Genomic DNA, 18,202 nt, shown 5'->3' with positions numbered 1-18,202 from the left:
AATTCAACCCAATTGAAACCTAAACTGTTTGAAAAAAAAAAGTGTTGCAAATGTATTTAATCCATCAAGTTATGTATTTAATTCATTAAATTAACCTTAATTTGGTTAATATCAAACAAATTATTCATTTTTATATTTAAATATAGAAGACCGTACTTAAATTTATTGCCTTAGAACCCAAACCATATCGAGCCGGCTATGACTATAAAAAAACATGTATAAACATATGACACAAATGACCATTAAATCATAATTAAAGATTAGCCATTGATAACCCCAACAGAGTTACCATGGTGAGAAATTGTTACCTTGGTCTTGGGTGTTGGGTTGGGGGCGGCCGAGCGGGCGGGGAGGGGGGGGGTCTCATGAAATATTGTTCCTCATAATGGTGGCTCGAGTGATGATGTTGTCCCTCTTAGACCAAAGATTTTATATTGGAGTCGACATTTTTTTTATTAAACATTAAAAAAACCTAAAAAACAAAAAATAGTATTTACTTCATAAATAAATTTGAATTTACATTATTCTAGATTATAAAAAGAAAAATTACATAACTTTGTTTCCTAGATACAATCTAAAAAAAAAAAAAAACATTGGTTTGGTTCCTAGTTACATTTTACCAAAATGTAAATTACATGGATAAGCATGGACTAAAACCATTGATATAAGTTTAGAAGTTACATTACAGATATGGGAAGGGAATGGGCACTCGTTTTGCTCAACTGAAGTTAGTCTTCTAGGAATTAATGGCCATGGATTCATGTCATGCAAATATACAAGCATAATACAACATTCTAAATATGTCATAGAAAGCAAACTGTTCATGTGAGCATTTAAAAAGCATATTTGAAACCCTAATCTATAGTTGCAAGTTCATGTTTTGATAATCTCATATGAACATGATTGCAAAAAATTAAAAAGCTAAATAGAAAACTATACCTCTAAAGTTTGGGGGTGTTTGGATTTTACATCATGAAATTTCAAAATTTGGATTTTACTCCTTGAAGTTCTATTTTGTTTGCATCATCAATCACTCCATCATATTTTCCATTAAGTGCCACAAAAACTTGCCACGCGACGCACGTTTAGTTTATCCAATAAAATGATACCACATCATTTTTGTAGCCTAAAAAAAAATTAAAAATGACATAACATAATAAATATGATGTGGCATCATTTTATTAGATGAATTAAACACGCATGGCAAACTTATGTTGCACTTAACAGAAAATATAGATGGAATGGTTACTACTGTTAACAAAGTAAAACTTTAGGTGGTAAAATTCAAATTATGAAATTTCAAGGGGTAAGATCCAAACACTCCAAAACTTTAGAGGTGTAGTTTGCAATAAGTTTTTTTTTTTTTTGCAATCATCTTTTTAAATTTTTTTAATTAATCATCTATTTTTAGAAGATATATCAACTTATTTATAAACATAACTATCTATGAAAATTGTCCTATGCATGTAAGTACTCTCTTCACTTTAAGCTTAAGCTAATGAGATTTTGACATCTAATTAATTAGGTGAGAACAAATCATAATCTACTAATTATAATCATGTATAGTTAACCCTAAGTTAAAGAATACATTTTGCCTGCTAAAACTTGATGTGGCCTGATCCCTTAATCTATTTGTTCGATTGTTAGGAGTTATGATTTTCCCTTGAAATTGGCATTTTGGTCATCTAATAGTCAAAATGACATTTGTACCCTTATGTTATGAAATTTCTCTTTTACCCTTGGTTTTAGATTAAGGAACGGATTGCAAAATGAGGCGTCTACAATCTTACTTACAAATACTTATTGAGTGAGGCCTTCATGCATGTTCGGTGAAATTTTTATAGTCATGTGGCCGCTATCACTTGTCCAACTCATACAGACATGACACACATACATGCCTACACCACACACACGTATGGGTTGGGTTCAAATTATATCTAGATCTAGTGTAACTTTTGTCAACGTTACACCATGTAATAACTTTCTATTGAATGTTTTGTTTTTTGACAAACCCTCATTTGGATTAAATTATTTCCTTATATCTTTCACACTTGCAAATATCTTTTTGATCAAAGATTAATAACTAACTCATATGTAGAAAAAGTTTAAATTTCAAGTTAGTTTTTTTTTAAAAAAAATTATGCATAAAAGTGAATTTATGAATCAAATAATATATAACATTATACTAAAATGAGATTTGACATGCTTGTTAATAAGAATGAGAATGTATAATTCATTGATGAAAATTTTAAACAGGAAAAAAGGGATCCCCCCCTTTTATATTTGGGGTAGGTTACAATTCCCCCCTAGACTTTAAAATTGAGGAATTTCCCCCCTCATATATTGTAAACGAGCAGATAGCCCCTACTATCAACTTCTCTATTAAAAATAACAAAATTTTTTTATTCTTGAAATAGTCCATTGCGTAATAACTAAAACATCCCAACTAATTCCTAAGCACTTTCCCTTTTATGTTTAGGCCTTTGGGGTAGTTTACAATTTCCCTCATAAACTTTGAAATCAAGAAATTTCCTCCTTTATATTTTGGAAATTAGCAAATATTCCCAGGGTTGGCCCAACATAATTTGGGGCCTAAGGTGAAAAATTTATGTAGAACATTTTATACGTAAACATTAACTAGATAAACTTAGTTAATATTAATTAAATTAAGAATAATTTGATGCATTAAATTCATAAATTGATGACTAGTACTAAATAAACTAAGGTTAATTTCATATATAAGATCGGTTATTATAGTTGAAGAATAAAATTTATCAAAAAGAAGTTATTTAAAAAAAGAAAAGAAAATTACTTTAACTTGGATAAAAGACGATGCATAGTTAAGTACAGCTGTAATCTAAAATTTTAATTTTATGTCTTCTTTTTATGAGAGAGAGAGAGAGAGAGAGAGAGAGAGAGAGAGAGAGAGAGAGAGAGAGAGAGTTATTATTTGATGTGTTGCTTTGTAGGAGATTAATTTACAAAAATTAAAGTCTTCAAACAATTAGGAGAGATTGGACATCATTGATGATCTAACCCATTTGCAACATTCTTTTTTGGAAATATTTTATGGTTTCAATTGGGCTAAATTTGAATTTCTATTGGACTCCTATTTTGGAAGTCTCTTGTTAGAAATGAAAAAGAAAAATACTAAAGGTACTACAAAATGTTCACAATATGATTTGATAATAACTGTGATTGATGAACTTCAATAATCTAATTAACAAGTGTTTTTATTATCTTTTTTTTTTTAATAATTGATGATATGTTAATTTGTAAGCGGAAAGTAAAATTTGGAATATCACTAACATAACTCAAAAAATAAAAAGTGGTGTTTTTGAGAAAGTTTTAATATATAACGTCTGCTCCTGATGACTCTTTATCATTAGATTAAGACATTAATTAGTTTTTGATATAGGCAGGGATTGAATCCCAAATCTTTTGTTGAACCATTAAAAACTTTATCAATCAAACTAACTGAAATCAAACAGTGAATTATTTAAATTTGTATATTTGTATAAAATTTTGGACATTTAACAACAGGGATGGACCCTTTTTTCTAGGGATATTTTTAGGAGCCTTAGGCCTAGGCTTTAGCCTGCCCCATATCACACAGTGTCAAATTCTCCATCAAACCTAGTAGAATCTTTTGATTCTTGGCATATTCTATTTGTAATTACTAAAATACCACCAATTACTGCTAGAAATGTGACCAAATCAAACTTGAATCCGAACGCGCCCAACGATTTGCGGTTGCTTAATTCTTTATGCAAGTTACGATTGCTTTTATTGCTTTTGGATTTTTTTTTTTATGGGAAATTGCTTTAGGATTTTGATTGTTAGTAATAGTATATAGTTTTGTGTAGGTTTTCTTATCCAGCACTGGCACTTGTGGCCACCAATGTCGGATCCTTGGCTCCAAATTTGAGGACCCATAAGGCTATAGTTTTGCCACGATGATGCATGCATGCGTGTGTTAGGGCGGGCCGCCAGGGAACTCGCGTGTTTTGGCCTTCTTCGAGGTCATACTCACGTGCACCAACCCCATGTCCATGTGTGCCTGCCTGCACGCTCTCCTACTAAACACCATTCCAGATTTTTTCACCCTTCCTATTCTTTTTTATGTTTTCGTTTCTTTGAAATTTGCGTCCACTTCTTTCCTTTGCTTCAATACCTCCGCCTCTATTATTGGATAAGTTATTGCCACATTTCACGAAATTGCTTACTTATTCAACTATACAGACTTTAGAAGTTGGTGATGTCACTTTTTGTTAGGATTGTTGCTTTCAATAAATCTAGCGATATACTCAATTTTACACCTCAATTTTACACCTTGTAATTTGTGCAACTGTGTGTGGTGGAAAAATTTTGCCCACTACTAACTCATGCAACCTTATACTTTTATCAATTATTGAAAATAGTTGTGTCCGCTGTATTATCGATTAAACCTTAATTCCATTTTGTACTTGTATAAATGTACTAATTGAACTACCTCCATCTCGTTTAGCCCAAGAAAAAAAAGAGAGTAAAATACGTCAACACCTCTGAGGTTTGGGCCAATGTCAACTAGGTCTAAACTATTTCAAAATTGATCAACTTGTTTCCTATTTACTAGTGAGAAAGGAGAAAAATAAATAATGATTTAAAGGCCAAGTTGGGTTTAGAGATCAAATTGGTCAATTTTGAAATAACTTAGACTTGATTGAGATTAGGCCAAACCGTAAGTATTTACTGACCCAAAAAAAAAAAATCAACTTAAAAGTGCTACCATCTTGATTTAGAGCATTTGCATTGGGTCTTCTATATGCCATATGTTGGTATATTTTAGCATCAAGACTTAAAAATAGCCCATTAACTCGGTCTTGCAAAATCTTGCAATTGCAAAAAAAATTTGCAATTGTTGCACAATTGTAAACCAAAATATTTATATTTTATTTCCTTTTTCACTTTTTGTTTTCTCTAACTTTTGTCTTTCAACTCCTCTCTCTCTCTCTCTCATTCAATCCCTTCCTCCCTCTCTTTGTGGATCAATGGCCATGCATTGGTGTATCTTAGAGCATACAGCGTGGGTTAGGTGGTGCGGTGGCATGGGCAGGTAATTGCGGCGGTGTGAGTAGATGGTTGCGGTGCCGTGGGTCTAGTGGCTTGGGCAGATCTCTTCCCTTTCTTTCTTTTTTCCTCTCTCTCTCTCTTCCCTTGAATCAAGCCTCTATGGGTCTCATGATTTCGTGGAGCTCATGGTTTGATGTGGCAGATTGGGGTGGTGCCATGGTGGTGGATCGGTTGGTGGCAGTTGTGTTGTTGATGGTGGACTAGGGGTGGTGGCGTGGTTGGCCTTCTGTAATGTGTTAGATGCCAAGCTAATCTCAAAGACTTTATATTCTAAATTGTAAGTTTAAACTATGCTTAAATTGGGAGGTGGTTGTGTTGATGATGGTTGGGTTGAGATTTTGTGCTGGGGGTTTGTTTGGGGTTTGGAATACGTTTCTGTGTTGGGGGTTTTGGGTCTGGGTTTTAGGTGGTGATAAGTGGTTGAGAGAGAGAGAGAGAGAGAGAGAGAGAGAGAGAGAGAGAGAGAGAGAGAGAATGAGATTGAGAGAAAAATATATTTTATTGTGTAGATATATTATTTTAATATGTTGTAAAGAAAAATAAAAGATAAGCAAAAGAAAAAAAAATGATGTTGGGTGTGTTGTAAAATGGTATAATATCTATACTATTATTTAAGGGGCTTTTCCTGTTTGGATTTCTTATTTTTAAGTTCAAAAATGCCCTTACACCCCTATGTTTAAGTAGAGATTAAATTAAAAGACAATTTGGTAAAAATGTAACTCTAACTCCCACTAAAATATTGCCTAAAAAATAGGACCACTCTCCTATTAATTTTTAAAGTGTTTTATTCACTTATAGATTAGATTTTCAAAATAAAAATTATATCTATATAAAATAAAAACATAATTTTTTTTTTAGCTAAAAAAAGTTTTATCGCATGCGCAAATGGCGTGTGCCAAGGTTAGTAATAAACAAAGTAGATAAAATGTGATATATTTTATGGATTTTGTTAATCTGTATCCTTAGGGCACACAATAATAAATCACTTTTGAAAATATCTTCTCGAAAATTGAAAAAGTATTGACAGTTTTTTCAATTCTCGAGAAAATATTTTTAAAAATAAAAAGTTTAATGTGTATCCTAAGGGCATACATTAACCGGACCCATATTTTATATCTAGATGTGAATGGTTTTACAAAATAATCCTACATCTTGTACTTCCATTTAATTACTAATATTTGTACAAGCTTCTACCATAAGAGAAGTCGTTCTGGAAATACACAAGCCAGTCGTGTGCCTTGTAATCCGCGCGGCCTAGACCTAGATTGACGCGTATCAAGGTTTGTTTTATGTTAGGTTTAAATGAAATAGAAATTCAGCTTCCTCCTAGGAGAATGTTGTTCCTAGCACGAATTACCTTTTTACTGTTAAGGGCCAAAAATCCAAAGTAAATAGTAGGGCTGTCCACGGGTCGGTCCGGGTCGGGTTTGTGCCCAACCCGGAACCGACCCGCCGGAATCGGGTGGAGAAAAAACGCACCCGCCGGAGTAATCGGGTCGGGTGGTTCAGATCATCAGCGGGTGGCGGGCGGGTCGGTCAGAATCATAGATTTGAGAAGATGACGAGTAATCGGTGAAAAAACACACAGATCCGGTGAAGAAACCCAGATTCTGGCGAAGTTTTCCAGATACCGGAGATATTTCTCTTAGATCCGGTGAGATTTTGCAAGATCCTGCGAAAATCTCACCAGATTTGATGAGATTTCACCAGATCCAGTCAAAATCTCACCAGATCTAAGGAAATATATCGCCGGAATCTGGGTTTTTCGCCGAATTCTGGAAAAAAGTCGCCGGATTCTGGAAAAAACTTGTCAGATTTTGGAAATCTCTCGGTCGGTTCGGTTTTTTCGGGTTTTAGGGGAGGAAAACCGAAACCGACCCGCCAAAAATCGGTTTCTGGTGGTGAAGACCCGCCGCCGACCCGCCGAAACAGTCGGGTTAGCCGGATTCGGGTCGGATCTGGTCGGTTCTTCGGGTGGGTCGGGTTACCGGATCCTTCTGGATAGCCCTAGTAAATAGTGTTGGTGGGATATGCATATAATATTGTGGTAATTGACTAATAATTGTTGGAGAAACAGAGGAAAATACAGGATAAAAATGCAGGGTAAATAAACGAAGGAAAATTATTCATCAAAAAATAAACGAAGGAAAATTACGGTAAAAAAAAAAAAATGCAATGTAAAGAACAAATAACGTTTCCTCCAAATATTATAGAGAAAGAGGAAGGGAAACAAAGACATGTGAGTAAAAAAACTGAAAAGTAGGTTTTCAATTTCTTCTTTTGATGAGGGACACAAAAGATTGTTATAGTATCTAATTTTCTACCCATTTTTTCCAATGCTATCAATCATACGCAGGGAAGGTATATCTTTCCCTTTCGGCTTGTCTTTAATTAATATCTTGTCACGGAACCAAAAGTAGATGGAAATCCCAAGATTTCCACTGCACTGCAAGGAAGATGTTGGGATCAATTCTGTTCTTGTTCCCATACAGGAAGAAATCAATATAATTTAAAAAATAGATAAAATATAATAAAAAGGAAAGCTTAATTATCTAAATTATTAGTTCACAATTACATTTTGGGATGTCTTAAAATGAAGTCTTTTATAACAAGTCAATAAATAAATTTTCTGACTTACCTTTTACTTTATTTAAAAATTTAGAGTTCTGTTAACGGGTGCTCTTTGAATATATTTTTTTAATTTTTTAATTTTTTTTATATAAGATATAATTTCTACTCTAACCTAATCTAAGTGTATATGTATGTGAAGCTCCCTCTAGAGATTTGAACCCCAGTTCTTGCCCCCCCACATTCCACGAGCATTTATACTTGTAGAGTGACCATTGCACTAAGAGTGCGCAGTGGTGAGTATTTGTTAATAAAATATTTTAAGAACGTTTTAAAATCACAAATAAAAAAGTTAGGTTATGTTTAATAACAATTTTTGTTTTCTATTTTCAAATTTTTTTTTGGGAATATAAAGAAAAAAACAATTTTCTTGTATTTTTGAAATAAAAAATATGTTTGTTAGTTGAAATTAAAAAGATAGTTTTTTGAAGAAAAAAAAAAAGAAAATACTAAAATATGTTGTTACTAGGATTTGACTCTAATTAATGCTAACTCATTAATGAGATAGATTCATTAAATTAAAATATACATGTTTTTTAATTGACTTTTGAAATTTTGAAAACAGAAAATAAGGGGAAAAAATAGTTACCAATCAGTTATTTTTTTTTCCTTTTTCTATAAAAATTTCTAAAAATAATTCATAAATCAATACCCTTAAATCACTCGTTAACTTTTATCCAAAAAAAAAAAAATTAATTCTCATTTTTTTTTTTAATCATAGTCACACAGCGATAGTGGTTGTAAAAATTTGCATAATTTTATTAATTTAAAAGACAATGCATTAAATAATGTTTTCATAAAAAAAAAATTGAATTCTCTAAACAAAACCAACCATTTGGGACGAAAAGAAGTATAATTGTTTCCACCATTCAGTTTCATCCAAGGTCATGTCCTTCAATGATTTTTTTTTTTGGGTGGAGAATCATGTTCTTTTAATCTCAATCCCCTGTCAAATATGTTCAATCAAATGACATTAGTATTTGAGTTCTTGCTCATGCATTTTCCTTTAAAATTGAGATTAATGAGGGATAAGATGAAGACAAACAACAGGTAAAAGAGTATAAGTAAACTAAAAAAAGAGAGAGTAGGATTTTAAGAAGTTGTACCTAAATTAATTAGCTTAAAATAAGCTAATCTAAACGTACTTAGAACTAAGATCTTTTCCATTTCATGTTTAAGATTTTATTTAATATATGTAATGGTGTATAAACTACAACGTTATTAAAAATGTTAAATGATATTGTAATTTGTACTTCTTTAGAATTGAAATATTTGATTTGGACCATGAAATTACTCTATTTTAGATAGAGAAGATCATTTTCTTATTATTGTTTCTAGATAAAAATTCTAACAAGAATTGCCTTGTTGGGAACCTCTCAATTTGGCTAATTCATAATGGGGGTTTAGTGGTTTTATTCGGCTTAGGTCTAGTAATGAGAATGATACCATTTTTTTTTTTCTTTTTCGAGAAGGAGTGAGAATGATACCATATCACTTAAAAGCTATTTTTATAATAAGATGCTATTTTAAATACATGACAATATGTACACTATAGATTGTCACACTCCTAACTCAACAAATAGGCTAGGCATGTGATAATGTCTGCACATGATTGAAAAGTTTAAAGGGTTGTAGATTGGTATTAAGGTTGTGTTTAGTATTGGCTTAAAGAGCTAGTTTTTTTATTTTTTTATTTATTTTATTTATTTTTTAAATTTATTTACTATTTAGCTTATTTTTGTTACTATTTAGCTAATTTTTGCTACTATTCATGGGTTCTATTACACGTTTTAATACTATTTATAGGTTTTACTGTACTATTTTAGCTACCTTTTAACTTTATATACAATACTTTTAACAAAAAATTTTCAGTTTTACCTAAATAAGCTGTTCCTAAATAAACTCTAAATTAGTTAAATGATTGTTGTGTGGGCCGGTGTGTGTTGAGTGCTATATTGAGCATATATTGGGTTGATATGAGCTTTGTAAACAACTACAATAAGCCTTAATTGTAACTAGATTAGTTCTTTTAGGACATAATACGGTTTTTAATGTTTTTTCTTGCCTTAATGCCATCAATTCAGCTAGTAGTTAATTTTTTTGATAAACAAAAAAAGGAAACGTAAGATATCCTAAGCGTCCCTCTGCCCTTTGCATGTAATAATCTAAACACATATTACCAACCAAATTATAAGTTTTGACGTAAGCGTTCTTTCTTTTGATCTAAGAAAAAAAGGTTTAAGTTTTTTTTTTTTTTTTGAATAAATAGTGATACTTATTAGAATTTAGAACACACAACACAAAATTAGTATATAGAATTTTTTAAACACACTTATAATGTATTACATAATCAGAGTACCACTACAAAATGACCTAACCTTTGTAGTACTAGCCTGGGGTTATAAGGACTGAAACTCTAATATATACAACCAATATGAGATAAACATTTTTTTTTTTTAAAGAAAACAGTAATACTTATGAGTAATTCTTAGATACTCCCGGAGCACGGAGAATGGTGCTCCCTCCTCTCACATTCATGGTGGGGTCCGCTCATTAAATTTGTGATGGGGTCCACCATAAATGTGAGAGGAGGGAGTACCATTTCACTATACTCCGAGACTACCTAAGAATTTTCCAATACTTATTAGAATACACATTTTGTAAAGTATTCTACTTGTTCACATGTCACAAATAAAATGGTGGTAAGGATCAAATATTACAAATTTTATTATAAAAAGAGAAATGATATGTCCATAACATTTTTACAACAAATCTTAAGTGGCAGGTTGTTACTGGTTGTTATTGTTGGGGCAAAAAAGTAATCTTAGTGTTAAGTTCAAATTTGAACCAATAATAACTAACCACCTATGATTATAAATTTACATATTGATGTGTCATCAATTAATTACAAATTAATACTAATTAAGATATTTATTTATTATCTGTTGAAATGGTACTAATTATATATATTTATTGTTTCACTAGTTTTAAACTTTTTGTAATAAAACTTACCTGATTGGTACCTTTTAGTGTTTCTAATGAAGACATTTAAAGTTCAAATTTTTCATTTGCATTAAAACAATTGAATTAATAAAAAAATTATAATAAAATTTGTATAATGTTAATTTTTTTTTGAGATTATGTATTTTTTGATTTATTTATAATTAGTGGTGGAAAAATTTAAATGTTAAATATCTCTGTTAATAAATACTAAAAAAATATCAACTAATTAAAATTCAAGGCTTTCCAATAAATTTTATAATTTTTCAACTCAAATTATTGTAGATTTTCCTTCGAACGGTGTGAATATGCGCAGTCCAAAGCCCTTCTTGAATGTCTTCACGGCACCATATTTTAATGGCTAACTTTTGGCAATTAATTAGGACAAGTACCATAGATCCCAACGTATTTATGGAGTGGGATTGGTAGTCGTGTAATCAAATGCGATCTGAAATAATTAATAGATGAAAATAATGCATTTGGTGGGGTGTATGAAATCTGAGGGTTGATAGAATAGGTGTCCATATAATTATTGATGGTATATTATTTGACAATATATTAAATGTTACGGCCCTTATGGGCTCATTATTATAATTTCACGTGAGTAGCGCAAATTATAGAACAAATATATATGCTAATGAGCAATGATAATGTATTTTACCAAAAAAGAAAAAGAAAAAGAGTAATGATAATGTAACTCGTTTGTCGTCATCGTCGACGTAACCCTTAGAATTAAGTAGTTAACTAAATAAAATTTGACCTTTGATTGCGTGTGTTTATGTATTGATCTTTTATATTCTTTACATCCTATATCCTCTTCATATCTCTCCTAACAGCATTATGATGACCGAAAAACTTTGAGAGATTCTCCATGAGATACTATGCAATTAAAAAAAAAAAAAATACTAATTTTATAATATTTTTATAACAAATCTTAAGTTGTAGTATTATTTGAGAGAAAAGAAATAATAAAAGTGGTAGATTTTTAAATTAGTATCAATAAAAATTTATTATATTTATAATTTGTTATAAAAATATTGTGAAAATATTGTGAACATAGTACATAAAAAAAAAAAAAACCATCAGTAAAAGAACTTGACTAGATGAAGTTTTTCAACCTATTTGGCGATTGTTTCAAGAAACTGACTTCAAAGTATTTTTGTTTTTCAGTAAGTTTTTTACTTACGCCAATGGCATGTTCTTCTTAGTTCTTAGTAAGAATTATTGCAAAATTTGAGAGACATTATGACAACTGGATTTCCCACCTTATGACCTACTACGTACTTGTCAAATATGATTTGGTGTTTTTCCCATTATTTGGATTAGAATATTTTTGCTTTTCATTGCGGGAATTGACAAGAAATTTCTTGTCTGACTCTTGGGAATTCATTTACACTCGGGAAGGAAAGTTTGAATAACTGTCTTATTATAAGGTTAACCCTTTTAACATCAATAACATCATATTTTTACTCTTATAAAAAAAAAAAAATCATATTTTTACATTATCATGTGTTAATTAATTCTTTTGTATGATATGGGGACGATCATATTAAAATTGGAGATAAAAAAAGTTTTCAAATCGTTGAGATGATACATTATAATTAGTGTTAATAAAATTATGTAATAAGTCTATGTATAAATAATGTTTTAATCACTATTTATCGTGTTAATAATTATAAAAAATGTAATTTTTGGGGTTGGCTTACGTTACTACATATATTATAAATTAATAAAGATAGGACTTTTCATAAGCTGCATGGGTTAGAAATCAAACGACAGTGAGTACACGCTAGTCCCTTTGACTAGGACATGCTAAACTGGTCTTTCTGACCATACTTGACTGACCCTCCGCAGTCCCAAACAAGTATGAAAACATTAATAAAATTTGATTGGAAATTTCTCTCATTCCTACTACGTAAGGAGACTTGCATGTAACCCCCAATTCGAAGCAAGTCTCACACCGGTTAGTTTACAAGTAATTCTCTAGTGAGCGATAAAGACATTATAAATTTAATTTAATTAGCATTCTCAAAAAAAAAAAAAAATTATATATATATATATATATAAAGGATTTTACTAACATGTGTCCTAAGGCACACAATAGTATACCATTATTAAAAAAAGTTTTATTGAATATTAAAAACGTTTTGACAATTTTTTTAATTCTCGATAAAAGCCTTATAATAGGTAACCAATTATAAAAAATGATAATAATAATAATAATAATAATAATAATAATAATAATAATAATAATATAATAATATATTATTATTATTATTATTATTATTATTATTATTATTATTATTATTATTATCATATTAAGAGTTTTGTAATTTAAGTGATATTTGATTTAAAAAAAAAGAGTAAAAAAAGTGGTATTTTTTTTATTGTTTTCAATGAAAATATCTAAAGATTCAAATCTTAATTTTCCGTTGTAACTGTAAGTGCACAATTGCACCTGGCCTCAAGAACAGTTACGGGCTCAGGCCCAACGAGCCTTAAACAATATAATTTGTAGAGTGTGGGCTTGAAACCCAAGTTAGAAGTGTTTGAGGATTAAATAGCAAGCCAAAGATTATAAACACTTAAAAACAGAAAAGAATGCTATAAGTCAATCTGCTCGAACGTAAGCCGAGAACTGTTCTTATATAATTTCTCTTTCTCTTTTTCTCTTTCCTTTAGGTTACAAAGAGGGGGATCCCTCTTTCTGTCTTAGATTGCTCTTTAAATACTACTCTTTTGAATACTTTGTACACGTGTTGCTTTACCTCCCCTTTAGCCTAGATATTTCTTTTCTCAGTGCCTTTGAATAGTAACCAGAAGTTTCTCTTCCACTGTTCAGGTGTCACTTCCCCATAAATGCGGCCAGGGTGGTAGGTGCAGGGTCTTTAATGTGGAGGTGGCTGCCTTTATCTTTGACATTTCTTCAACACCAGTACTTCTGGGGCATTCTAGGGTTTACCTCTTTTAACCATTGGCCTTAACCGTGTCATCCCCCAATCTTTATTACGAAATCCCGAGTTCTTCGGTGTCCATCCGAGGGTAAGTTCACCCTCGGCTGGATCCTCGGACCCTCGGCGTATGGGCCGACCCATAGTACCAACAAATTCTAAACCCAGTAGCAGGTCGGCCTTCCTTAACACGGCCCAAAAGGCCCACATTCTCATCAGGATCTTTTTGCCCCCTACAGTAACTATTAAATAAATAAATAAATAAAATCCATTAACCACGTTAAGGAAAATAGTAGTTTGTAAGCTTATATAATAAAATTTATAATATTATTATAATTTGTGATAATAAGGTAAAATTTAATTTAATTTTAGAAAGCTAATTTTGCAATTTGTAAAAATAAAAAAACTGATACCAAACAAAACATATAGTATTTTTAGCAATTTTCTTAATTTCTTTTGAGTTAGAAGATAATATTTCGTTTGGCAAAAATCAAATTCCGTACTTCTTACGTCTGCTCTTCTATTTAACCCAAAATTTCCCCTCTTAGATGACCACCACTACCTTCATCCCCAATCCTCTCTTTCTCTCGCTCATTCTCTCTTTGCTATGGAGTTAACTTCTTCTTTAGACACTACTTGGTGGGTGTTTACTCTCCCAGCTGTTCTGGAAACTCAAAACTTGTTTAATGGTTTTGTTTTGTTTTCAATCTTCATGTCGCTTTTATCAATTGGCTTTCTAACCTGGGCTTTCTCCACTGGAGGTCTAGCCTGGAAAAATGGAAGGAATCAAATAGGTTCAGTCCCGATTCCTGGACCTCGTGGCCTTCCTCTCTTTGGCAGTTTGTTCAGCTTAAGCCACGGCTTGGCTCATCGAACTCTTGCTCGCATGGCTTCAATCCATGGTGCCACTCAGCTCATGGCATTCAGCTTAGGCTCAACCCCTGCCATCATCACCTCTGACCCCAAAACTGCTCGTGAAATCTTAACCTCTCCCCATTTTGCCAATCGTCCTATCAAGCAATCTGCTAAGACCCTAATGTTTAGCCGTGCCATTGGGTTTGCACCAAATGGAACATACTGGCGGCTCCTTAGGAGGATTTCATCAAATCATCTATTTGCTCCCAAACGCCTTGCTGCCCATGAAGCCGGACGCCAGATGGACTGTGCCATCATGTTGGATGCCATTACCACTGAGCAATCACTTCATGGTGGTGTTGTCTTACGAAACCACCTCCAAGCTGCCGCGCTTAACAACATTATGGGGACTGTGTTTGGCAAAAGATACGATCTCACGTGCAATAGCGTCGAGGCAAAAGAACTGAATGAGCTTGTTAGAGAAGGGTTTGAGCTCTTAGGTGCTTTCAACTGGTCCGATTATCTCCCATGGCTTAGCTACTTGTATGACCCTTTTTGTGTCAACCAACGTTGCTCAGAGCTTGTTCCTCGTGTCAGAAAGCTTGTCAAGAAAATAATAGATGAGCACCGGTACCGGCTTGGTGACTCGAGCAAGCTCTCTGACAATGCAGATTTTGTTGATGTTCTACTCTCTTTGGATGGGGATGAGAAGCTTGAAGAAGATGACATGGTCGCGGTCTTATGGGTTTGTATAAATTTCAATTAAATATTCTCTTTTCGAAGGATATTAAAATATTATAAATTTTATTATATACACTTTATAACCTAAAATGAAACTAGGGAGTAGAGACATTATATAAACCTTACCACCAATAATAAAAAGATAAGTCAGATATTTATTCACGAGTTGTTGCCTAACTGCAGTGATACTAATCAAGCTTATTTTTATGTCAATTTGTAAGGTTTTTTAATGGTAAAATTTATAGTAGTTTTAGTATTATAAATTATCATATAAATGTGAATTTCAGTTAGTTTAATTAGTAAAATTTCTGATAGTTGAATAAGAGATTTAAGATTCAATTTTTGCCTACACCAAAAACTTATTAAAGTATTGATCTAATGATAAAAAACTATCATAAAAAACAGAAGCTATAAAATAAAATTCTCTTAAAAAAACCTATCATAATTATGTGAAAAATTTACTAATTTTAATAATATAATAAATAAATATTCAATTATTTTTTTTAATTACAAATAGCTACCTCACTTCATAAAGTTTATATAATAAAATTTATAGTATTAAAATAATACTTTTTGGTTTTATATGAGATTCACAACTTTTCATGTTTTTAATCTCATGGGTGTAAATGTCTGTTTTGTATTGTGTGTGCAGGAAATGATCTTCCGTGGTACTGACACAACCGCACTTTTAACCGAGTGGGTCATGGCCGAGTTAGTTTTAAACTATGAAGTGCAACACAAGCTTCTCCACGAGCTTGACATTGTTGTGGGAAACAAAAATATCACGGACGCTGACGTGGCCAAATTACCCTACTTGCAAGCCATTGTGAAGGAAACCCTACGTGTTCACCCACCTGGGCCACTCCTATCGTGGGCCCGGCTGTCCACGTCGGATGTCCAGCTAAGCAACGGCATGGTGGTCCCGGCCAACACTACGGCCATGGTGAACATGTGGGCCATAACCCATGACCCAAAGGTGTGGGAGGAGCCTTTAGTGTTCAAGCCAGAGAGGTTCTTAGATGCTGACGTGGATGTTAGGGGAGGAGACCTTAGGCTCGCACCCTTCGGGGCTGGTCGTAGGGTTTGTCCAGGCAAGAACTTGGGGCTTGTGACTGTGACCCTTTGGGTTGCTAAATTGCTTCAACACTTTGAATGGGTTCAAGACATGGCTAACCCAGTTGACCTAACTGAGGTGTTGAAGCTCTCATGTGAGATGAAGAGCCCTCTCTCTGTTGTGGCTGTTTCGAGGAATGGTGTTCCACCTATTTACACTTAGGGTTTGTTAGAATAATACAAATCTTATCCCATTATGAGTGTTCTATTTTATGATCCACTAATTGCCGTGTGTCAAATTGATAGAGAATAAAATAGAATACTAAGAGTGAGATGAAAGATTTTTATTTAATTGTTACAATCTACTACTACTTGTTTTAAAATATTTCAGGGCAAAGTTGTTGACGTGTTGTGTGGTATTTTGTGAAAAGTATCTAGGGGAGAATAAACTGGTGGATGATAGAGACCATTGCTAATTCGCCTATAACATAAGAGTGTTTTAGAGATTGTTCTCTGACATTCGAGCTACTGAATAAATTGTATTTTTTGTTGTTGTTCTAATACAATAAACTGTGTGTCCTACTTTCAGAAGTGTGTTTGTTTAATAATGTTTATGAGACTGTAATAGATCTATTGAATAAATTTGGTGTACGCTTATACTTGAAAAGTATATTATTATATATTAATATTGTACGTGTATCTCTTGTGCAAATTTCTGAATAAAAATTTTATATTCCATTTTAAGTGTTTCATTTTATGTTTTATCAAGTATAAATTGTCACATATAATTTTTTATTTTCTTATAAAATAATCAAAGGATAAAAAAAAAACATACTACAATTGATAGAGCATAAAGTGAAATAACGAAAATGAAACATAATTTTTAATTTTTATTTATCTAGAATATAAAGTTCACTCAGTTATTAATTCTAATATAAAATTGATAGTGTTAATACAAGATATGAACAAGGAGGTATTTTCCGTTGAAAAAGAATAGCTGTCACAATAGTTTGTACATTAATCCCAAAAAGAAAGAAACAAAAAAGTTGTATAATTGATATATATTAATTGTTTGTATCTGCAGAGTTACGTATAAGGTTGATTTGCTGCATCTATTTTTTTTAAAACATTTAGCCCTTTTCCCATGTGATATCGATCAAAATTTGAATATTGATGTAAGTGCACAATTGCACCTGGACCCAAGAACAGTTATGGGCTCAGGCCCAATGAGCCTTAAACAATACGATTTGTAGAGTGTGGGCTTGAAACCTAGGTTAGAAATGAGTGGGACTTAAATGACAAACTAAAGACTGCCAGTACTTAGAAACAACAAGGAATATTGTAAATAGGCTTCCTCGGACGTAAGCCGAGAGCTGTTCTTATATTATATCTCTCTCTTTGTCTTTTTTCTTTTTAGGTTACAAAAAGTTCTCCCTTTTTCTGTCTTAAATTGCTCTTTAAATACTACTCTTTTGAATGCTTTGTACACGTGTTGCCTCACCTCCCCCTTTAACTAGATATTTCTTTTCTCAGTGCCTTTTGAATAGTGACCAGAAGTTTCTCTTCCACTGTTCAGGTGTCACTTCCCCATAAATGCGGCCAAGGTGGTAGATGCAGGGTCTTTAATGTGGAGGTAGCAGCCTTTATCTTTGACTTTTCTTCAACACCGGTGCTTCTGGGACGTTCTAGGGTTCACCCCTTTTTACCATTGGCCTTAACTGTGTCATCCCCTAATCTTCACTATGAAATCCCAAGTTCTTCGGTGTTCATCCGAGGGTAAGTTCACCCTCGGCTGGATCCTCGGCGTACGGGCCGACCCATAGCACTAACAATTTCTAACCCCAGGGTCAAGTCGGCCTTCC

General features: G+C 32.5%; 1 protein-coding gene across 1 annotated transcript; it reads left to right on the top strand.

Annotated features, from left to right (window-relative positions):
• The first annotated feature begins 14,265 nt into the window (after positions 1–14,265).
• On the top strand, positions 14,266–16,980 carry LOC142622677 (cytochrome P450 78A7-like). The gene is made up of 2 exons (XM_075796205.1): positions 14,266–15,291; positions 15,940–16,980. Exons 1-2 carry the CDS (start codon positions 14,299–14,301, stop codon positions 16,561–16,563), a joined length of 1,617 nt encoding a protein of 538 aa, XP_075652320.1. The 5' UTR covers positions 14,266–14,298; the 3' UTR covers positions 16,564–16,980.
• Positions 16,981–18,202: the final 1,222 nt, after the last annotated feature.

The sequence above is a fragment of the Castanea sativa genome, chromosome 1 (genome assembly GCF_040712315.1).
Source record: "Castanea sativa cultivar Marrone di Chiusa Pesio chromosome 1, ASM4071231v1".
Taxonomy (NCBI): Eukaryota; Viridiplantae; Streptophyta; class Magnoliopsida; order Fagales; family Fagaceae; genus Castanea; species Castanea sativa.
The sequence above is the reverse complement of the archived record's forward strand: the minus strand, read 5'-3'. Positions and strand labels throughout refer to the sequence as shown.